Genomic DNA, 24,112 nt, shown 5'->3' on the forward strand with positions numbered 1-24,112 from the left:
CTGCGACTTTCCGACTCCTCTGAAGAACATACATAACAATTGTCCCTACCTATAGCGAAGGCACTACCAACGACTTTATTACACTAGACATTTATATTGATAATGTATACATTAATTAATGTGTATCTCATAGCTCACATGCCTTAAACATATATATATATATATATATATATATATATATATATATATATATATATATATATATACAGGGTGTATATATGATCCACATTTAACACCTTATTCGCAGCCTCATATAGTACAATTACAGAAGTGCATTAAACGTGCTTAAAAAACGCTTAAGTGCGCATCTGCGTTACTAACCATGACAGTGCACCCAATCCAGAATGTTTTAGCCGCCACATTACCTTAACGTAGTCCTCATTGAGGTGTTCCCTTTCCATGAGGTTGACGATTTTGATGGTGACGTCAAGCCCAAGGGCCTTAGCGGTGCACAGAGCTGTTCTGCAAGGCGGGCTGAGAGGAAAATGGTACAGAACTATCGGCATCTTTTCAAGCTGCGTCTGAAAACAGATGTAAGAAGTTACAAAAAAAATGTTCAAATGTGTGTGAAATCTTATGGCACTTAACTGCTAAGGTCATCAGTCCCTAAGCTTACACACTACTTAACTTAAAATTATCCTGTGGACAAACACACACACGCACACACACACACACACACACACACACACACACACACACACACACACACACCCATGCCCGAGGGAGGAGTCGAACCGCCGCCGGGATCAGCCGCACAGTCCAAGACTGCAGCGGCCCAGACAGCTCGGCTAATCCCGCGCGACTAAGAAGTAACACCATTATTTTAAAGATTAATTACTGTAGAAAGGTGTACTCCTCCTACTGAATGGGGTATCCTCCACTATTATCCTTACTCCCTGACTCTAAACTTCCTTCCTATATCATAATTTTAGTATTGTTCTGAAACATTAAATACGAAACTGCCATTTTTTATGTTGAGAAAAGAATAATTCACGTGAGCAGTCTTGCTTCGACTTTGCAGATTTCTAGATTGAAGGCTTCAGTACATTCTCGGCGCCATCTCATCCATAGATGTATACTCGAAAATTTATATTACTCTCAACACTGTCTGCGTAAAACAAAAATAATCGCATATCGTTCTGTTACTCATTAGATAACTTTTATTAGTGTCGTTTAAGGACGATGCAGTTACATTAGCATTTTCTAAAGATTTTCTGGATAATTTGATGAAGGATAAGCTATTAACAAATTTGATTTTTGGGTGACACGCAACGAGATAATGCACTTTCAGGAAGGGAGGAGACGTGATGATTTTCAAGGCGACGACACAGGGGACGCAACAGCTATAGGCAAGCGGGGTACCCAACGTTACAAGGCACCGCGCCGTCGGCACACGGCTTGTAGCTGGCTAACGTGATATTTATAGACTGATTTAAACTAGTTGTCACTTGACGTTTAAGCTCCGAAGTTGCGGCGTTGTCTCGTCGAGTAGACTCTGCAGGCAGGCGCCACAGCGCACCGCTTTCCGCAGCGATGGAAAAAGGCTCTACCTTCCATAAAAATCAAGTAAAAATACTAATTTCAGTTAGAGAAAGAGTTTTATTAATTAGGTACAATTTTCGCATTCGTAAACAGCTTCAAATGTGTCACATTATATCTCAAAAACTAATGCTCTCACAGCAATACTCTTTTTCCTTGATTACTCAAATATCTCTCTTGGCAATGAATTTTTTACAATTTTCGAACTGCACTGCTTTTCCTATATACAAGGTGAGTCAAAAAGGACTTTATAGCTTTGGAATTATACAGAAATTTATTGAGATAACTTGCAGAATCGGTGGATGTGTCAATTTGTAGTAAACAGCCTCAAGCATCACATAAAATTGTCAAGTGTCGTTTTGGTTCGATGTGACTAGCATCTGTGATGCAGCGAAATTCAACCGGTTATCTGCTTCTTCCCCACATTCGTTGTAGCAAATGGGGGTAACTTGTGCAATAGCAGCGTACATTCGATTTTCCATTTTGGCTAAACTGTCTGATGGATAGGGGGGGGGGGATATATACACGGTCTTTAATGAAACCTCAAAGAAAGCATACAGCGAGCGCTCTTGTCACCAGTGAAAGCAGACATTTTAACGGTGCACTGCGCTGCCGCTACTCGTGGCGGAATGGGGCACTGATGGGCTACGTGAATCAAACTTGAGGTTGTTTGCTGCAAAATGACACATCTGTTGTGAGGACGTGGCAGTTTTAAATGTGGAGTGTTTTGAACTATGTTTGGTTAAGATACAGGTAGAGGTCGGGTCTGAATCACCATTGCCAACCGCAGCAAACAATTACGCTGTAGCCACTTCCAAATGCTTTGTGTACTACAATTTGCTCTGTGTTGTGGATTTCTTTTTGTTTCATTTTTACTCAAGTGAAGAGACTAATCCCAGTGCATAAAGCGATTCGAATGCGACTCTCACGACAACAAAAGAAATCAGAGCAATCCTTATGGACTTTGTGTCAGTTTTGATTTTGCGGCAGCACGGAATGCGGTCGTAGGATGGCAGCCCTTCGAGAGGGGGCGGGGCTTATTCCCCCACACCGCTTCCCTACGACAGCTAAGTTCGCGTTTGATTTCTGCCGCGACCGAATGGCACGATATACTGTCCGCATAGTACCGATTCTGTAAATTATTTCAATAACTTTCTATATCATTCCAAAGTTTCTTCTTGACTCACCCTGTAATATTATGCTTCTGAAAACAGCGTGCAACTGTGTCGGTATTTAACTCATAACAAGAATGAAGTTTAAAGTCTCTATCTCCTAAAAAAATAATGCAAAAATACTGAAATTTACGTGTAGTATCGCTTTCAGTGGTATCTCTTTGCACATCCAACATCTTTTCTTTCTTTTAATTAGGGCGGGTGTTACGTTGGTTTTTGAAACAGAAGTTTCCGCGTCTAGGAAGGTTTCCTTCTTATCACTGCAATCTCGGTAACTATTAAACAGATGAAATAACGTCTTAGTGTCTACAAAAATCAAATATATTGAAAATGCAGTATAACTACCATAAGGAGGTGCCCGCCTGGTTAGCCGTGTGCTCTAACGCACGGTTTTCCTGAGTGGAAAGGAGCGCCTGGTCCCTAGCACGAATCCGCCCGGCGGACTTGTGTCGAGGTCCGGTGAGCCAGCCAGTCTGTGGATGGTTTTTAGGAGGTTTTCCATCAGCCTCGGCGAATGCGGGCTGGTTCCCTTATTGTGCCTCAGCTACACTATGTGGGCGATTGCTGTGCAAACAGGTTCTCCACGTACGAGTACACCACCATTACTCTACAACGAAAACTTAAGAGTTATAATCGTCTGGTGTGAGACATTCCCTGGGGGCGGCGGGGGGGGGGGGGGGGGGGGGTTCCACTGGAGACTGAACCGCACAATAACCCTGAGTTCAGCGTGGGGCGCGGAGACGTGAAGTGGACTGCGGTAGCCGTCGTGGAGTTGTCGACCACTGCGGCTGCCGCGGGGACAGAGCCTCTCCGACTTTTCTACAGTAGAATACAATAAGATAAGGAGGCGATGGGAGGTGTCTGAACAGTATTCCTTAAAAGGGAAACACCGCATTACACCCCCTCAGATACAGTGGCAAGATGACCCCGTGGATGGCCCGTTAAAAACTGGACACAGATCGAGCAGGAAGACAGGAAGAAGGCGAACCGAACTGAAAAAAGAAGCAAAATCGAAACGGTGAATGGTCCATGCTCAAGATCTACATCATCGAGCGCACTCCAATGTCCACTGCGTCGTTCTTATGTGCTCACGGTGTTGGACCGCGCTGGAGTAGATCCGCGTTCAGATCTCCCTCATGCCATATTTTTTTTTCACAAAATTATGAACTTTCGTCCGGTCATTGACGTCTCTGTTTGCTGTATTTAAATTTGTTTGTCTCGTGGAGTAGTGTCCGTTTGCAACAGCTACTTGTAAAGAGAAACTGGAACACCTGCCTAACATTGTGTTCGGTCCCAGCGAGCATGCAGAAGTGCCGCAGCTGGACGTGGCATGGACTCAGCTAATGTCTCAAGTCGTGCTGAGGGAATTGACACCGTAAATCCTGCAGGGCTGTCCATAAATCCGTATGAGTACGAGGAGGTTCAGATCTCTTCTGAAAAACACGTTGTAAGGAATCCCAGGTATGCTCAATAATGTCATGTCTGGGGAGTTTGGTGATCAGCGGGTGTTTAAACTCAGAAGAGTGTTCCTGGAGCCACTCTGTAGCAATTCTGGACATAATGGGATGCCGCATTGTCCTGCTGGAATTGCCCAAGCCCGTCGGAATGCACAATTGACGTGAATGAATGTAGGTCATCAAACAGGATGCTTACGTACGTGTCACCTGTCACAGTCGCATCTAGACGAATCAGGGGTTCCACATCTCTCCAATTCTACGCGCCCAACACCATTACACTCCCTCCATCATCTTGGACAGTCCACAGTTGACATACAGGGTCCATGGATTTATGAGGTTGTCTCCATAGCCATATACGTCCATCCGCTCGATACAATTTGAAACGAGACTCGTCCAACCAGGCAACATATTTCCAGTCATCAACAGTCCAATGTCGGTATCGACAGGCCCAGGAGGGCGTAAAGCTTTGTGTCGTGCAGTCATCAAGGGTACACGAGTGAGCCTTCGGCTCCGAAAGTCCATATCGGTGATGTTTCGTTGAATGGTTCGCACGCTGACACTTGATGGCCCAACATTGAAATCTGTAGCAATTTGCGAAACGTTTGCACTTTTGTCACACTGAACGATTCTCTTCAGGCGTCGTTGGTCCCGTTCTTGCAGGATCCTTTTCGGATGGCAGCGATGTCGGAAATTTGATGTTTTACCGGATTCCTGATATTCACGGTACACTCGTGAAATGGTCGTACGGGAACATCTCCACTTCATCGCTACCTCGGAGATGCCGTGTCCCATCGCTCTTGCGCCGACTATAAAACCACGTTCAAACTCACTTAAATCTTGATAACCTGCCATTGCAGCAGAAGTCACCGATCTAACTGCGCGAGACAATTGTCTTATATACCCGTTGCCGACCGCAGCGCCGTATTCTACCTGTTTACATTACACTGGTCAACACTCATTTTCTTGCCAAGGATATTTGAGTGGCTTTAGGATGGGTTAGTGGTGCTGAGGACGAATATAGCAACCATTTATGCAGTTTGGCTCTAGTTTTTGAGATAATGCATGATTTATTCAAAAAATTAGAAAAAATTGCTAATACTGAACTCGAGCGCTACAAACTACAATGAAAAAAGAAAATAATCTTTATAAATAGCTTCTATGAAAACCTGATAGGCATTTGTCCACGTATAAAACATAATTGAAAAGTTTCTCTATAAGTATATCATTTTCCGTCCATGACGAACCGCTTCCTGCACGCTTTCCTTTTATAGGTCTCTTCAGAACAGTCACGTTGCAGATTCCAGCAATAATCTGCCATCATATGCCTGTCCCATCTTCCTTTATATCTTTCCTCTATTCCTTTCATATCTTGATGGAACCGCTCTCCTTGTTCCTCACTGAAATCACCTAGATTACGAGGAAATCGATCCAAGTGGCTGTGAAGGAAGTGCAATTTTATGCTCATGTTAGCTCCTAAGTTTTGAAAGTTAGTGAGCATGTTTTTGACCAGTTCCTCGTAATTGGGAGCTTTATGATTGCCCAAAAAACATTTTACAACAGCGACAAAACTGTTCCAGGCCGGTGCTTCAGTGACAGTCATGACACTTGTAAAATTGATATCGTTGATGAGCCTGCGAATTTGAGGACCATCAAATATTCCTGCCTTAAGTTTTTCACTACTGAGTCCAGGGAACGTATTGCAGATGTATGTGAAGCAATTACCATTTCTGTCTAAAGCTTTGGTGAATTGCTTCATTAGTCCTAACTTAATATGTAATGGTGGAAGAACAATCTTGTCCCTACTAACCAGAGGTTCATTAATGATGTTTGCTTCACCAACAGCCATATGTTCCCTTGGAGACCATGTTTTCTGCTTCCAATGTTCGTGCTTTGCCCTACTATCCCACATGCAGATAAAACATGGGTGCTTTGTGTATCCACTTTGTTGTCCAAGCAAGAAGTTTACCATTTTCAAATCAACACAAATCAACCACTGGTGCTGCATATACTGAATTTTCTGCAGAACCATCTTGATGTTAGCATATGCTTCACAAAGTTTTGTTGAGTGGGCAATTGGAATAGATGCGTAACGATTGCCATTGTGTAGGAGAACACGTTTTAAACTTCTAGTGGAACTGTCTATGAAGAGACGCCAGTCCTCTGGTCTATATTCCGGCAGCCCCAATTCGAGTAAAAGTCCAGGTATATTGCTGCAATACACTATAACCTCTTCTTGGTTGAAGTATAGAAGAAGGTTTTCTTCTCTCGTCCGGTAAGCTGTTATTTTAACACTTGGATGAAGACAGTTCTTTTCCTTAAGCCTGGATGCTAAGAGTTCTGATGCTTGCTTTGAAAGATTGAGTTCTCGTATCAAGTCACTGAGCTCCTTCTGGTCGAACTGCTGGGGTTGTGTCTCACGTCCTTCGTATTCCGAACCACTACTTGTACATTCCTCGCCGTGCACATCGTCATCTGATGATGTTAGCGTGGGTAATGTTGTGAAGGTTGGTACAGGAACATCGTTGCTGTGCACCACCGGTCTTCTTGCTGACTCCAAATCGGGATATTCCCACTTTCGTTATTTGAACCTATTAAAACCATTCACATTAACAATGCAAAAATAGCAATCATCTGTATGGTTCTTCTGCTCTCGCCATACCATAGGCACTCCGAAGTTTAAGCTTTTCCTTTTTCTTTTTGTCCACTGCCGTAAGCACTCCACACAGCATTTACAAACTTTATGGGGTGCCCATGCCTTGTCTTGATCTCCAAGTTTAATTCCGAAATATGCCAGATACGCTTCCTTCACAAAAGGAGTGATATTCTTCCTGTTCTTTTGAAGAACGTATTCACCACAAATGTAGCAGAACTCATCTGGATGGTTCACGCAAAGACGGCGTGAAGAACTCATGTTTTCCTAAAACAAAATTGCACAAATACTACATATTATGCAGAACTTTCTTGTATTTGCATGTCAATCACATTCAACAAACATCATTAATTGTTTTGTGTGAAATGAATACTCACCTCTTATTTGCTACGTCATGATGAAAAGGTTCTATCTCCTTGAAGCTGCACTGCACATGTGTGTGACTTTCGACCTTCGCCATTTTTCTTGTTTACACTGAACGCTACCTATCGGCTGTTGCGGGGATTACCTCGGCCAACAAATGAATGTCGAGTACCGCCGAATTCAAATCTGCACAACCCTCAATATCTTCAACACACGCACCGCACAACAGGACTGAACACATGCTGACAGTGTGATGTTTGCATGATGTAATCCTCAACCACACAGATGCACTCCCTGAGCACAATTGTTTAATAAAGATAGTACAATATCACTAATTAAAAAAACAGGTAGCAAATACATTACACCATATATGGACCCTGCAGTCGATATTATCCACATGAAACTCTCATTTCCACAAATAACCTATATCTCAAAAACCAGAGCCAATTTGGAAAAAGTACAAATATACTCGGAATGAGTATCATAACAATATCCCATTTTCGTTCAAACTTCCCTGGCAACGAAAAAAAAATTTTATTTTGTAGAGCTGGTAGAGGCATGCGTATTCACATACATAGATAATTATCTATGTATGTGAATACGCATGCCTCTACCAGTTTCTTTGGTGCTTCAGTGTATAACGACTTTACATACTACCACTGCCACTGCTAAGACTACATTAGGAGAACAGACACGTCAATGATCAAATGGAAAGTAGATAATTTTGTGAAAAAATAAGCTGGTGCACGAGGGAGACTATGAATAATACGAGGATTAAAACTTAAACAGAGGCAACTATTTATTCACAACCGATACAAAAGAGTTACATGTTTGCACCTGTTACTAATCTCCAAAGTAGTCAACAGCGTTGCGTAGCCAGCGATGTGGAAGGCGTAGTATACTGTTAGCAGAGCCTCTTCTGTTGATGGTGCGAATGGAACGTTCTACACCTGTCGAATCTCTGGAACAGTTCTGAATCGAATGCTTCGAAGTGGTTCCTTCATCTTCGGAATCAAATCAAAGTCACAAGGATTTAAGTTCCGGGAGTATGGCGGATGGTACAGTACTTCCCAGCCCCATCGACCGAACAGAGCAGCCACAGCCTGCGCCGTATGTGCCCGCGCATTGTCGTACAAAATGATGGGAGGCGTGCGCAGAAAGTGTCGCCGCTTCTTTCGCAAAGCAGGTCGCAGGTGATGCTCCAAAAACGAACAGTAATACTGTGCAATGACAGTCTGCCGTGGAGGAACGTAATGTGTTAGGATAACAACATCACAGTCGTACATGATAATCACCATAACTTTCACCATACTGGCGCTTTGACGCACTTTCGACTTTCGCGGCGACCTATAATGAGGCCATTCGTTGGATTGGCGTTTTAGTTTTGGCACGTACGATATGACCCATCTCTCATCCAGTGTTACGATACGGCCTAAGAAAGCCTCTCCTTCGCGCTCGTAGCGGTCCAAGTGCGTCTGAGTAGCGTCGTAACGCATCCATTTCTTCCGTCAATCGTGATGCAAATTTTCGCATGCCCAGGCGATTCTTCAGGATGCGAAGCACAGTCGTAGAGCTAATCTGGTTTCGTGGGCGAGCTCACGAATCGTATGGCGCCGATCACTGTCCATTAATGCGGCAACAGCAAGCACTTCTTCTTCATACATGCTAGGACGACCTGCCCGATTCATGTCTGCCACAGTTTGCCGACCTTCGTTGAATCTTTACCCAACGTGCCACTGTTCTGTACGGCAATGTTGATTCCCCGCACGCCTCATGAAGACCTTGATGACACTGTCGTGCTGTACGACCTCTGGCACAATCAATCTTGATCCAACTCCCTTGTTCCTGTTTCGAAAACATTACGTTAGACAGCTTGCTCAGAAGTGACTGTGTTTCCCTCGATTGTGCGCACGCCGATGACATGGAACGGGAGAGTCAATTTGCTCGGAGGTTAGGTATGTATGTCAACAACGTGTGCTATAAGCGGCAATAGTAGATCCCATTGCATAGTGTCTCCACAGTAGGGTTCCAACCTACGTATATTGTGTTTCAATATTATCAATTACCTCGAGGAGGTCTGTCGACACATAGTCGACACAGATTTAGGAATCATCGTTCTTGTGAAATACCATTACTGTAGCTCTTTATTCACACGAAGTGTTGAGTGCTAGCGAAAGGGATTTCAAATTGATTCCGTATTTCTAGCTTTACGGAAGGCTTTGACACCGTACCTCACAAGCGGCTTGTAATCACACTGCTTGCTTTTGGAATATCGTGTCAGTTATGCGATTGAATTCGTGATTACCTGTCAGAGAGGTCACAGTTCTTACTAACTGACAGAAAGTCATCGAGCAAAACATAAGTGATTTCTTGTCTTCCCCAAGGTAGTGTTATAGTCCCTCTGCTGTTCTTTATCAATATAAACGATTTAGGAGACAATCTGAACAGCCGTCTTAGGTTGTTTGCAGATGGTGACGTCGTCTGTCGTCTAATAAAGTCATCAGAAGATCAGAACCAATTCTAAAACGATTTAGATAAGATATTAGCGTGATGCGAAGAATGGTTAATTTCTTCACAAATTCATCCCCAGGTCTACACACTAGCTACGCCGTTAATCAGTTCTATAGGAAAAGTGAAATTTTTTGCTGGTCTGAAAGGTAACAGGTGGTGTTCGATGCTTTAAAGCTGATTTTAACTAACACACCTGTTCTAGCCATCTCAGATTTTGGGAGTCTAATGCTGGGGTCACAGCAGTTTTGTTTCAGGAGTAACAGGGATCGCAGCGGCTTATTGGTTAAACCTCTTGGTCTTCATCTGTTCTCGAAAGCCGGCCGGGATGGCCGAGCGGTTCTAGGCGCTAGTCTGGAACCGCGCGACCGCTAGGGTTACAGGTTCGAATCCTGCCTCGCGCATGGGTGTGTGTGATGTCCTTAGGTTAGTTACGTTTAAGTAGTTCTAAGTTCTAGCGGACTGATGACCTCAGATGTTAAGTCCCATAGTGCTTAGATCCATTTGCATTTTAGCAAAACTGTCGCTGAGGTACAAGGAACCGGAGAACAGGTTTTATCGAATTCTACAATTTAACAGAGAGCCTTTCTCCATTCGAAAATTTACAGGATGAACAGAATAGGGATTAGATCTTAGGGGGTATTAAGAGGCAGTTGAGGGAAGGAGACTCAATAACGAATCATACAATGGAAGTCCAGGCCAGAGTTGCAAATTTTACTTTTTTTATTCACTCGATGACTAGCTTTAGGCCGCGACCCATTTTCAAATCATTGTAACATAGTCAAAAATGGTATTTCCGAAGATGTGAAAACCATGCCGAAAATGTGCAACGAACAGTTACAGAGCAGCGCAGCAGTATGCTGGAAGTTCGTCAATAAATGGATTCCAAATCATTAAAGGATTTTTGTGGTATTGTACCCGCCATGACGGGAGACCAAAGAATTGTTTACCCATACAGCTTGCAATCTCCATTAGACATTGTGTGGGAGGACACTAAGGGACCTACAAAAGTATTCCAAAAATTAAGGAGCATCCGACATTGCCCACGTTGGATTTCGATATGATAAAATTACAAGGTACGGAAACAACAGAGGTAAAGTCGAATCCGAATAACCGCAGAGATTTTTTGAGTTCTAAGTGGAAACAGAATTTCATGAAAAACTTGTTCGTCGACTATATGGAGCCACTTTCTTGGATCAGCAGTTGAAATATATATATTTTGGTCGTGGTAGATCTCTTTAGCCGTTTTCTCTGCTTGTCCCCTAGCAGGTGAATGACCACTAGTATCTCCATTAAACATCTGGGAGGTCTGTTTTCCTGCTTTGGTCCACTGAATGTGCTGGTGAGTGATAACGCCTCTTCACTTACATCTAGGGAGCTTCGCAGCTTTATTTTGGCAATACGATATCCCATGTCACCATCGATCCCTGTTACCTGCAGTCCTCATTTATTCAGAGGATCAACCGTAATTCAAAATCTGCCCTAATAATATTTCATGACAAATCGCAAACTGCTTGGGAGAGACCTCTGTGCTGGCTCAACTTTTCCCTGAATGCGGCGGTCGCATAAGACCATGCCAGCAAGGTTGATGTTCACGTATCTGCTTAATTCACCATTAGCACATTAGTGAATACGATGATAAGCTGCTGGAGAAAACTGAGAGGAGGTGCCCTGCCTCAGTGAAAGTTGGGGTTTTAGGTAGAGTCAAAAATATTCATCCCAAAATTAAGGATGCCGAAAAACTTACTGGGGATCTATTGAGGCGTTCTGTCGGTCCCTATGAAGTTGGGAAGGTCCTTGGACTAGTCACGTTTTGGGTACTAAGTACAACAACAGGCAAGTTACCAAGGAATCATTTAAGCCAGATGAAAGACGTAAAGAGCTGAGACCCAGAAGGCCTCCCCCTCCCCCCCCCCCCCCCCCCCCCCCCCCGCCCTCAGATTAGGGCTGGAAGGTTGAACCGTGCGTCTGCTCGTATCGATACCTGATGAGAAAGGTCAAAGGCAGTGTTGCTGCACTGCATCGCAATGGTCTTCGGCGCGGGCAGATAGGAGGCATACAACAGAGGAAAGAGGATTTAACGCCGCATGACGGAAGGACAAAAAGAAGATGTCGTGCGCTAAAGCTTTTGTTTCGTGCGTGGCATGACGTGGAAGAGTGCAGAGGAAACATACCTTGCAATGTACAGGTTGTACCGGCTGTTTACAAGAATATGGTGTACCGTGATGGAGAGCTTTGTCGATCAGTGTCGTCCGTCAGCGTGTTTGCCACTTGCACTGGATATTTCTGCCAGATAAGGTTTAAACTTGGCTCAAGGCGACTGAGGCATAGTTCCTGCTGATTTACTGCAATCTTATCTGCACAATATGATTGTATTTCACTTGGTGAGGCTTCATTCGTTTATCTAAGCCAGTGCATCTTGTTCTGTGTATCACCTGTTTCGAGTGTACAGTCGCTAACCACGTTTTGGCGATGTTAGAAGTATTTCTGTAGAACATTGTTGGTGGTTCCAACCAGGTGCAAACCTTTTTATTTAACGCATCTTTGGCGACTAGACTATCAACGTCACTGTCTACGAGAGGAAAGTTAATTTCTCAGCTCTTTAGCGAACCACTGTTCTAAGATAAGAAAGATGCACGTTCTTCTTCGATCAATACACATAGTCAAATTTTTTCACTTTTTGTAATCAAAAATTGTTCAAATGGCTCTGAGCACTATGGGACGCAACTGCTGAGGTCATTAGTCCCCTAGAACTTAGAACTAGTTAAACCTAACTAACCTAGGGACATCACAAACATCCATAATTGAATAATGGTGATATTTACTTAGGAGTTAGGTTTTTGTCAGTTTCTCTGATTCATTGAAAACATAATTTGATGGTCCACAACTTTTATCCCATAAAATTTTGCGTGGATTTGCCTAATTCTCAGATGCTACACGTTTTATTGCAGCAAACGAGTGTTTTTTGAAAACTGAAAATAAGTTTCCTCACGAAACTTTTGTAACTAACCTCAGTCGATGCAGAATTTATTGCTTTTCAGTTTTGGTAACCTTGGAATTTCCGATTAAACGCTTAGTTTCGCAGGAGTTTTAAAAAATGTCTTAAATTTTGGTGGTTTTCTTTGAATCATGGCTGAAGCTCCGATCGGAAATCGGGTCAAACTTAGATTATTCATGTCAGAGGCCTACCTGAGTGATTAAAACAGTTTCAAGTATTCCAGTAATTTTTGAAACGCAACCACATTTTTGGAACTAATTGTACTGGCTTATATGGCATTTGACTGGAATATCCCCACTACCCCCCCCCCTCTCCTCTCCCCCCCCCCCCCCCTCCACCACCACCCGGATCGGTTCAGCAGTCTGGAAGGTGTTTTTCCCCCCACACATTGGCTCCTTTCTTTGCGAAAACTAGATATGTGAGAGTTGTCATGTGCGTATTTTTTGCCGCACGGTGTAGCTGCGCGGTCTGAGGTGCCTTGCCACGATTCGGACGGCTCTCCCCGTCGGAGGTTCGAGTTCTCTCTCGGGCATGGGTGTGTGTGTGTTGTCCCTAGCGTAAGTTATTTAAGTTAGATTAAGTAGTATGTAAGCCTAGGGACCTGTGACCTCAGCAGTTTGGTCTCATAGGAACTTACCACAAATGTGCCAGAAGTGTTGCAACAAACTTCGAGGAGTTGTTGAGCGTGTGAGCGTGTCTTGAGAAACAAATCGAGTATAGGAACCCGTGACTGGAAACGTCATCCAACGACGCTACAGGGTGTCGAAGTTACAGGCACCGGCGGTCCTCTAACACTGTCGGACCATACGCGGTACGTCTCGCCACGTTGTTTGTCATTCAGTGATCGTGACTGATTGCTACAATCGCCAATGGGGAAGATGGACCTAACTGCTGTGTACAAAGGCCTTGTCTTCTGTGAATGAGATACTCTGTTGCTTCTGCGGATGACGGTTTCGGACATGGGTTTCGACCCGCAGTTTATCTTTCTCCTGAAACCCTCTAAACTCTCCAATGGTTTTCGGTGTACAGGAGAGAAATAAACTGCAAATGGAAACCCATATCCAAAACCGTCATCCACCACAGCAGCAGAGCATCTCATTCATAGGAGACGAGGCCAATCTATGCAGCAGCTGGCTCCATCTTCTCCACTGGCGATCGTGTCAGTCAGTCACGATCACTGAAAAACAACATTGCGAGACGTTCCGCTTGTGGTCCGTCAGCGTACAAAGTCACGTTTGTTGCCGCAGGGATGTCCTACCGGCACGCGCCGCTGCCAATAACTTCGACGCTCCGCAGCGTCGTTGGATGACGTTTCTGGCCTCGTTGGATGACGTTTCTGGACACGGATTCCTATCCTCGATTTGTTCCTCAAGACACCCTCTACAACTCTTCGAAATTTGTCGCAACCTTCCTGGGACACCCTGTGTAGTTTAGTGTTATGTTTGTACTGCGCAATGATGGTGTTAGGAGATGGGAGATGATGAAACCCAGTGCTAGAATGTACCTATTCCTCTCGAACAACACAAATGGAGCAGCCAAGACAAGCGTCCCCATCCCGCGGACTAACCACAATCAACAGTTTCACATTTCCTCACTTCATGACAGTGCGGAGAGATTTGGAATTTAACTCAGTACAACGCGCAAAGACTGGTGATCGGGATCTTCACGATACCACCTACATTACCTTTGCTGGACAAATACTGGCAGCGAAAATTTCATCCACCGCCAAGAATCTAAATAGCTTACCTCCGAGTGGAGCCCGGCGACACAGGCGAACACGACAGTTATCTCTAAGTTAATGCTGGTAAGTGTGCACTGTGCCATGGAAACAGTCACAATAATTACACAGTTAATAACTGCTCTTTAAAGCAACAGTGACCTAATCGTCAATTTTGATATTATACTCTTTCGAGTCCACCCCGATAGATGAGTGGTCAGCGCGACAGAATGCCGCGCCAGGGGGCCCGGGTTCGATTCCCGGCTGAGTCGGGGATTTTCTCCGCTCAGGGACTGGGTGTTGTGTTGTCTTCGTCATTGTGTTGTGTTGTCTTCATCATCATTTCACCCACAGGGGTGGCGACAGGAAGGGCATCGGATCACCCCTTAAATTAACCTTGCCAAATCACACGATAACCATGCCGATCCTGCGAACGTGCGGGACACAGGCACAAGGAAAGAGACAGTATTATACTCTTTCGACAATTGTTGCAAATGATTTCTAGTATCTAATAAAGCCACCGGGCGAGGTGGCAAAGTTTTGTGTGACTGTACTCGTGTTAGGGCAGGAGCAGGGTTCAAATTCAACGTCTCGACACAGTGAATTATGCTCTACGTCTACATCTATACTTTGCAAACCAATGTGTAGTGTATGGCGGAGTTGTGCTAGTTAGGGTTTCTTCCCGTTCCATTCACGTATTGAGCACGGAAAGAATGATTGTTTAAATTCCTCTTTGCGTGGTTTTAATTAATCTACTCTTGTCCTCACGATCCCTATGCGAGCGATAAGTAGGAGGTTGCAGTATATTCCTCGGCGCTTTGCAGGTAGGCTTTCTCGAGATAATTTACGTTTATCTTCAAGAACCTGTTGTTCAGTTTCTTCTGCATCTCTGTAAACACTCCAACGCGGGACAAACAAACCTAAGACACAGCTGTGTCTTGAGAATGTCGTTATTGTATCACACGACTAGTTTCGGCGGCGCATTACCACCAAGGAAATTACTCTTTTGGCAGTGATGAACCTGAGCATGGCGGTAATGTGCCGCCGAAACTATTCGTGTGATAGAATAAAGACATTCTCAAGATACACTGTGGTGCTACTTTTTCTCATACATATCATTAGCTGAAGTCACTCGTCCGTGCAATAAGATGGACATCCGTAAATTAAACGTATGACCATTTATGCTACCCTTCCTGTATATGTCCAGTATCCCAAGCTAGTCCTATTTGGCACAGGTCCCATATACTTGAGCAATATGGGTCGCACGAGTGGTTCTTTAACATTCGTCTTTGTAGACTGACTGCATTTTCCCAGTATTCTACCAATAACCCGAAGTCTACCACCTGATAACCCACGACTGAGGCTATGTGATCATTGCTTTCCATATATGCACGAACTCTTACACCCAGATATTTGTATGAGCTGTCCGATTCCAACTGTGACTCGCTGATGATATAGTCATAGGATACAACGTTTTTTCGTTTTGTGAAGTGCACAGTTGTAGTTTCTGATTTCTTGAGGGTATTTTCGTTCTGTCGTTGCAACTATAAAAAATACGTGTTTTTTTCACTAGATGCGTTTCGCTTTATTGAGGTGAAGCATCGTCAGTGATGGTGGTTTTCACTTGATTTTTTTCCTACATCGGGAAATACGCTCTGCTAGCACATCGTTGACGTTTTTCTTGTTTTGACACTGACAGTTGCAGTCTCATTTTTAGTTGCTCTGTAGAACTACGCATTTTTTATCTTTTAGACAGCACACTTTTTCACACCACTGTAGAAAAAACAGAGGAGCGTCAAAACGCGAAATGGAAACCGATCTCAGTAACCAACTGTATGCCTGTAACAGTAAAGATAGGACACATCTTATATGGAATGTTGTATTCGAATTATTCTACACTAGTATCTCCTAAAGTATAGTCCTCCTGAAAAATCTGAAGCCAGACATTGTAGTGGCGATCAGCATGACAGTCATGAACAGCCAGATGTACCATACGATCACTACTACAGTTATCTGACTCAAGATCGCGTGATATGGATGCAATGGATAGATACTGTCTGATCAAAAGTATCCGGAAACCCCTACGTAATGTGTAATTGACCTCTAGATGTGACGTGAGGTGGACACCTCAGTATCAAAGAAGACGGGGAGTGTTGTGGTTGTCATTATGGAAGCAGTAACAGCAGAATGGTTCAGACAGCTCAGTGACTTCGATTGTGGACTTGTTGAATATCACCTGGGTAACAAATTCATCATGGACACTCCACCTTTCTAAAGCAGCCCAAATAGGCTGATGGAGATATGAAAGTAAAGTGGAAACGCGAAGGAGCAACCACAGCTAGACAAACCGGGTGAACGTCACACACTGAAGGGCAGGGACCATAGAGGAGGGTCTGCCACGGCATGGCAAACTTTACACACGCACGTTGTGCAGACCATGTGCGACCGAGACCTGATCTGTCTCAGCTTTGCTTGGTCCTTCTGGGGAGTACCCGGAACAGTGCTACATTTCCTTGAGTATTGTGGTTTGGGACTTTTTATCGGCACAACTCTCTTCAGTTTGGGAGAATCATGGCGTCAACGCCATTTACCCTTCGCTATTTGTTCGTCGTACGAAGGACATTCACAGGTTCAGTGGCTGTTTGCATAAAAAGAGGCAGTCTAGCTATCTATTGTCACAAAAAATGAATGGAAATGACAGAAAGACGGATGAGAATTCCCATTATATTTTATACAGTTGCGTAAACAACGGATACCGCAGATTTGCTATGAAATTATATTACAGCACCATGCACAAAGAATTTCATGAATTAGCTGACAACGAAAGTGCAAAAACTTATATGATACCCCACGGGATTTATTGTCCAGTACATCAAGAAGCGCTTTCTGCTACATTTTCAGACATGGAGCACGTGAAGGAATTGCTGGTACGAGCAGTAAAATTTCTGAAGACGCTTACAATAGTCCACCGGAATTGCAAGAGTTTTCGATGGAAATCAACGAAGAGTATGGAAACTTTATATGTTATCGCGAAGTACGTTGGTAAAGTTAAAGGGCATGCCTGGTACGATTTTTCGATTTAAAATCCGCTATTTCTGAATTTATGAAGGTAAGAGGAGAGCAGGGACGAAAATGAGAACATCTGCAATGGATTGCAGACCTTGAATTTTAAGGGGCTTGACTTCACACTGCTAACAATAAGACATTTCAAGGTGAAAAAAATCTTTTGATTTGATGACGGACGCATTTAAAAAGAAAACCGCATTGAAGACTGAAGGGACAATTTCTGACAAAAAATATAGTGCAGTTCCCGAAGGTCACTGGCGTTAAAGAAAATGCGACGTTTGAATAATTCATTGTCGCCTTGAAAGAATTACAGGCATTCTTTCTTAAACATTTTGAAGACACTGCCGATCTTACATTTTTTCGAACTGTTTTCGAGACAGTTTGCCATTTGAGTTGAAAGGCTCCTGTCCATCTCGAGCTGGAACTGAGTAATCTACATTAAAACTGTCCCGGACATCTACATTGTTCTCCTCAGGTAGAGTTTCCACGTCTCCATAATTACGTAGCAAAAGCACTACAACATTTTGATAAACCTAATTGTGTGAAAAACCATTTATGATTATGAAACTAAATAAATCAGAAATACGTGGCTACCTGAGCGGGAAAATCTTTTAAACTGTCTGCGTCTGTCCATATGCCGACATTTTGTATTACGTAAAAATGATGTCTTCATTACGCAAAAAATTAATGATACTGAAAATTAGTTTCGTTTGTGCTCTATGTTGTTGACAAATAAAATATGAAACCATGTCGCACGCAGTGCGCCTGTATTGCCATTAAATATCGCTCAGACATCATGATCTGCTGGTGGGGGGAGTGTGGAGGCAGGCTGAGCGCGTGAGCTGAATTCTTGGTCGCCCCTGCAGCAGGTGATATCGATCTGCTTACTAACTTTATCTAAGGCTAAAACTTTTTAGAATTTTTAATCAGATGATTTGGCGAAATTTAATTTTGAAATTCACTGAATGCATCTCGCTTTGCTCTCTAACCCTCATTTTGATTTCATCCAGCCATTGTGCCACAAGTTACAAATTCGTTCTTAAGAAACAACTTGAGTAAATAAAGCTTTCACTAGGAAAGAATTTAAGGAAAGCTGAATGCACTAGATAGGGCACGAAATACAATTTCATTCATATTTGGCTGAGGTAGGGAGAAGTTAGGACAAAAGCTCACCAGCTAATGAAAAATCCTGTACCGTAGTGTTTCTTTCAGTCATATCCTTGGGTGGACTATCTAGCTATAGGTAAGGTACTGTACGAGAGGGCCGTTTCAGTTGCATACACCCTTCACATAAAACTTTTCCCATTCCTAAATCAGTCACAAGTGTCCTTGTAGTAGCCACACATCTGCCTTGTGATCGGTATTGTAGCATCATAGAACAGAGAAAAAGTCCCTAACAATCACATTACAAAAAAAATTAGTTCACATGTTTTTTAAAAAAATCTGTAACAAGATACTTCCTTACAGTGAACAATGTAGTTCGAAGTAGTTAAGACAGAAGTTCACCAGACGAAAGGTTTTAGAAGAAGCTAAAGTAGAATGATCGAAAGTCAGGTGATAGAGGTTTAATCATCATAATCCTTCAGCTGAATATACATATAATAATACAAATTGAATAAGTGTGTTTGTCATGCTGGATACCTTAAATAAATGACAAAAACTAAATCGTGGTAATAGTTTGAGGCCTCATCCAAGCAGTGTGTATTGGTATCAACCGCTACAAGCGGTCAGGGGAAGCTAAGATGCCAGAGTAACAGTGGCAGAGGAGCCACTACATAACGATGAGATAATTTTTATCGATCTTAGCAAGTAAAGCTTACTTATAAGCAAACAAATTTTAAATAACAGAGCCCAGAGTGCTATTAAACTTTATTTTCGGTGAAGAACACAGCTGCTGGGACAAATAGACAAACACGCGTAAATGAGAATTCTATCAATTGGGGTTTTCAGCTTGTTCAGACGTTTGGTTTATCCGCTGCTAACCACAACATCGAAACCAGATCAATCAAGAACAACTGCCAAGATGAGAAACATAGAAGTATATATCCTCGGCGTAACGAAGCAGCTTAAATCACTCAATAAAGGCAAGGCCTCTGGTCCAGATTGTATACCCGTAAGGTTCCTCTCAGAGTATACTGATAAAATAGCTCCATATTTAGCAATTATATACAACCACTCACTCACAGAAAGATCCGTACCAGAAGACTGAAAAATTGCTCAAGTCATACCAATACCCAAAAAGGGAAGTAGGAGTAATCCGCTGAATTACAGGCCTATATCACTAACGTCGATTTCCAGTAGGGTTTTGGAACATATACTGTATTCGAACATTATGAAGTACCTCGAAGAAAACAATGTATTGACACATAGTCAGCACGGTTTCAGAAAATATCGTTCTTGTGAAACACAACTAGCTCTTTATACTCCTGAAGTAATAAGTGCTATCGACAGGGGATGTCAAATTTATTCCTTATTTTTTGATTTCCAGAAGGCCTTCGACACCGTTCCTCACAAGCATCTTCTGATCAAACTGCGTGCCTACGGAGTATCGCCTCAGTTGTGCGACTGGATTCGTGATTTCCTGTCAGAAAGGTCGCAGCTCGTAGTAATAGACGGAAAGTCATCGAGTAAAACAGAAGTAATATCCGGCGTTCCCAAGGAAGTGTTATAGGCCCTCTGTTGTTCCTGATCTATGCTAACGACACAGGATACAATCTGAGTAGCAGTCTTAGATTGTTTGCAGATGATGTTGTCATTTACCGTCTTGTAAAGTCATCAGATGATCAAAACGACTTGCAAAATGATTTAGATAAGATATCTGTATGGTGCGAAAAATGACAATTGACCCCGAATAAGGAAAATTGTGAAGTTATTCACATGAGTACTGAAAGAAATCAGCAAAATTTCGATTACGCGATATGTCACACAAATCTGAAGGCTGTAAATTCAAGTAAATACTTAGGGATTACCTAAATTGGAAGGATCACTTAGATAATATTGTGGGTAGAGCAAACCAAAGACTGCGATTCACTGGCAGAACACTTAGAAGGTGCAACAGGTCTACTAAAGAGACTGCTTACACCACGCTTGTCCGCCCTATTCTGGAGTATTGCTGTGCGGTGTGAGATCCGCATCAGTTGGGACTGACGGATGACATCGAAAAAGTACAAAGAAGGGCAGCTCGTTTTGTATTATCGCGAAATAGGGGAGATAGTGTCACAGACATGATACGTGAATTGGAGTGGCAATCATTAAAACGAAGAAGTTTTTCGTTGCGACGGGATCTTCTCATGAAATTTCAATCACCAGTTTTCTCCTCCGATTGCAAAAACATTCTTTTGGCACCCACCTACATAGGGAGAAATGATCATCACGTTAAAATGAGAGAAATCGGGGCTCGCACAGAAAAATTTAAGTGCTCGTTTTTCCCGCGTGCCGTTCGAGAGTAGAACGGTAGAGAGACAGCTTGAATGTGGTTCATTGAACCCTCTGCCAGGCACTTTATTGTGAATAGAAGAGTAATCACGTAGATGTAGACGTAGAGATCTACTCCTCATTAAAATCCTCCTCGGTGTACCGCCGCGTCGTGTTACAAAATTTTAAAATAAATCGATGTTTCACCCGAGTTGTAGCGGTCCTCTGAGGCAAGAATTTTAACGACGTTGACACCGGACATGGAAGCCTACGCATTAATAGGCGCTAACCTTCTGTCAGCTTGATCGCACCGCTCGACCCGCTTGCAGAAAAAGAAGCTATCACATTCCAACGTCACCACAACCTATAACCAACCTATGAAGTTATAATGAAATCTAGCTGCTTACACGTGTTGATAAATATCAATGGGGACAGTTGAAAAATGTGTCCCGGTTCGAGTCCCGGTCGGGGCGCACATTTTTCAACTGTCCCCGTTGATATTTTTCAACGCCTGTAAGCAGCGTAAGGTCTATATTTCATTATAACTTCATTCTTCGAGAGCTGCAAGATCACCAATGATATCTGGACAGATATCAGCCTCATATATAAACAATCTTATCATAATTACAGCAGTTCAAATTTTGTGTCTATCGCCAGTCTGTTTGCTCGTTGGAAACACGTTTGTAGCTCGTACTGTCCTTCTATTTTTTGTTACCTCCAAACTGAAGCTATGCATACAACGGCTATTTGCTTCATAGCGCATATAAGTACTTGGTGCAGATGATGCCTGTAAACTTTAGCACTAAATACTAGTATTACATATTCTGTCACTGTAAAACGATTATTACACCCAAAATATTCCTGTTGAATTGTTCGACCCATAAGATTTTGGGATACCCACTGCTTGTCCAAAATTTATTGCCAGAATATTTCGCTCCAGAGTTTTTGACCAGCTTACAGCACAGGTGTAAACCATTTCATACGTGAAGAAAGAAGAATAAATTGCAAATGTCATGACAGCAACTTACGAACATTCGGCGTTTTCCCCAGGTTTCGTGGGAGATAATAAACACATTGTGATGAAATACGTTTTGTTGTTGTTTCTGTCGTCGTCGTTGTTGTTGTTATTGCTTTTCTTACTACATTTTCGAGTTTTCAGAAGCAATGAAAACGGGATGACAACAATTGGATGTGCTACTATGCACGTAATGTAACCTCAGTTGCGAAGCGACTTTACTCACACGAGCGGTTGCGCCCGGAAATTTACAATAGTGTCTGAACCCGTATTTGTTGATATCACCTTTAAAACTGGCACGTTGTGACAGAAAGGAAAGAATATTATAATGATAATATAAGAAATGTGGCATGAAGGAATAAACACAGTCTTGGGCGATGACATTATCTTGTGTTTTCTCAGCGGTCTCCCACACCAGTCTAGGGAAACAGGGGGCCAGTCCCCACGTCCCGCTTTCGATACGCGCTACGCAAACAATTGTAACACTTCAACGTGAGATTACTCTAGATACAGGAAGATGGAGTACACAAATTTCGTCCCAGGGAATATCAATACACACTATAAAAGTAAGTATACAATGTGCGTGCCGCTAAAACTCAGAAAAGAGAGCCGGTACGATCAAGGGAGTTATATAGTGTGGTAGCCCTCTACCCCCTCCACGGAGAAGGTTCCCATTTTTATCTGAAGGGCGTGCTTTTGAAGATATAAGGGCTGGGAAGCTTCGCCCTCTAGATATTTGTAGAACATTCCAGAATGTTTCGGAATGTTCCACAATGAGACGGGTTGTTCTGGAATGTTTGGGAATAGCCTGAAATATTTGGAAAGATTCCAGAATGTTTGGAAACATCCAGGAACATCTTACATCATTGTGGAACATACCCATTGGTCAGTAGCAAGCATATATATAGCAAGACCCGTCGTGGGTTCGAATATCAGTTTCTTATCAGTGAAGAAGGGATGAACCGACAAAGTGGTGCAGTGAGTGAATGACAATGCCCAATCGTAAAAGAGGAGATCTTGCCAGGTCTGAAGCAAAACGGCGAAAACAAAAAGAACAACGAAGAAACGAAACACACGAAAAGCGCAGTGCACATTTAATTTCCCAACGAACGAGAATGAGCACCGCGAGAAGTAGAGAAACCGAAGAATAACGAAATGAAGGGATTGAAGAATCAAGAACTGCGACACAATCTTATAGTAAAAGACTGCGAACTCAAGCTAGCCACGAAAAAATCACCCCGCGAGAAGAGCAGACGCGGACAAGTAATGGAACAGGGTGATCGTCAAACAGCTATCGAATAACGTAATCGAAGCCGAACTTATGAGTGGAAAGAACAAGGGGCATAAACTACTTACCCCCAGAACACCACTAGTCTCTACTGAACTGCCATTCCAATTTAAGACACTGCAATTTCCAATCAAATTAGCCTACAGTTTTACAACTAACAAAGCGCAAGGACAAACTTTAAAATATTGCGGCATCAACCTGAAAGACTTTTGCTTCTCTCACGGTCAACTATAAGTAGCTTGCTCTCGAGTAGGAAATCAGAAAATTTTGTGCATACATCCCCAGGATAATAAAATGAAAAATGTTGTTTATAAACAAGTATTGTAAATACTTATAATGTTTCCAATAATTTTTTTTACCTCTTACACTTTAAAGCTTATCCTTTTTTCCAACTACCACACAATCTCATATCAACTCCCTGAGCGAAGCCCGGTGCCCCAAGTACTATAATAATATAACAATGCCGACCCAAAAGGCAAACAGGTAAAGGGAAAAGAAGAAGAAGAATATTCCACATAAACGGAAAAGCGTACAAATGACTTACGTGACACGTAAATGACTCCGAACAATGTAACAGCGTGGAGCGTACGTTGTCTGGGTGCAGCTGTCTGGCAGCGGCGGCGACGCCGCCGGGAAGGTAAGTGGTCCATCTGGCGGAAATTCCCGAGCCTTGCCGACATAACACGAACAGCGGCTGCAGCTGTCGTCCGGCCGTTGGACAAATTGCGTCGGCTACAAACGAACCGTAGACGTCCATGGAACAACGTGTCCTTCCGAAGCAGCGCTTATGTAAGACTCCTCATCACTGTCTGCCAGTCCTACTGCCAAGGTCCTGGTAAATTACAGTAAGCTAATCGTCTAATGTTACTTGTAGAAGCGTGAGAAATACATTACACGCTGGGACGTCAGTGTCCCCAATTTTTCA

The 24,112-nt window shown here is 43.0% G+C and overlaps 1 protein-coding gene across 1 annotated transcript in view; it reads right to left on the reverse strand.

The window, feature by feature from the left end:
* Nucleotides 1-23,825, reverse strand: part of LOC124622607 (glutathione S-transferase D7-like) — an 82,245-nt gene extending 58,420 nt beyond the window's left edge. The window contains exons 1-2 of the mRNA XM_047148368.1: nucleotides 23,732-23,825; nucleotides 366-521 (exon numbers count right to left, since the gene is read on the reverse strand). Of these exons, the coding sequence (XP_047004324.1) occupies nucleotides 366-506 (141 nt within the window). The 5' untranslated portion in view covers nucleotides 507-521; nucleotides 23,732-23,825. The remainder of the gene's footprint in view (nucleotides 1-365; nucleotides 522-23,731) is intronic.
* Nucleotides 23,826-24,112: the final 287 nt, after the last annotated feature.

The sequence above is a fragment of the Schistocerca americana genome, chromosome 7, assembly GCF_021461395.2.
Source record: "Schistocerca americana isolate TAMUIC-IGC-003095 chromosome 7, iqSchAmer2.1, whole genome shotgun sequence".
Lineage (NCBI taxonomy): Eukaryota > Metazoa > Arthropoda > Insecta > Orthoptera > Acrididae > Schistocerca > Schistocerca americana.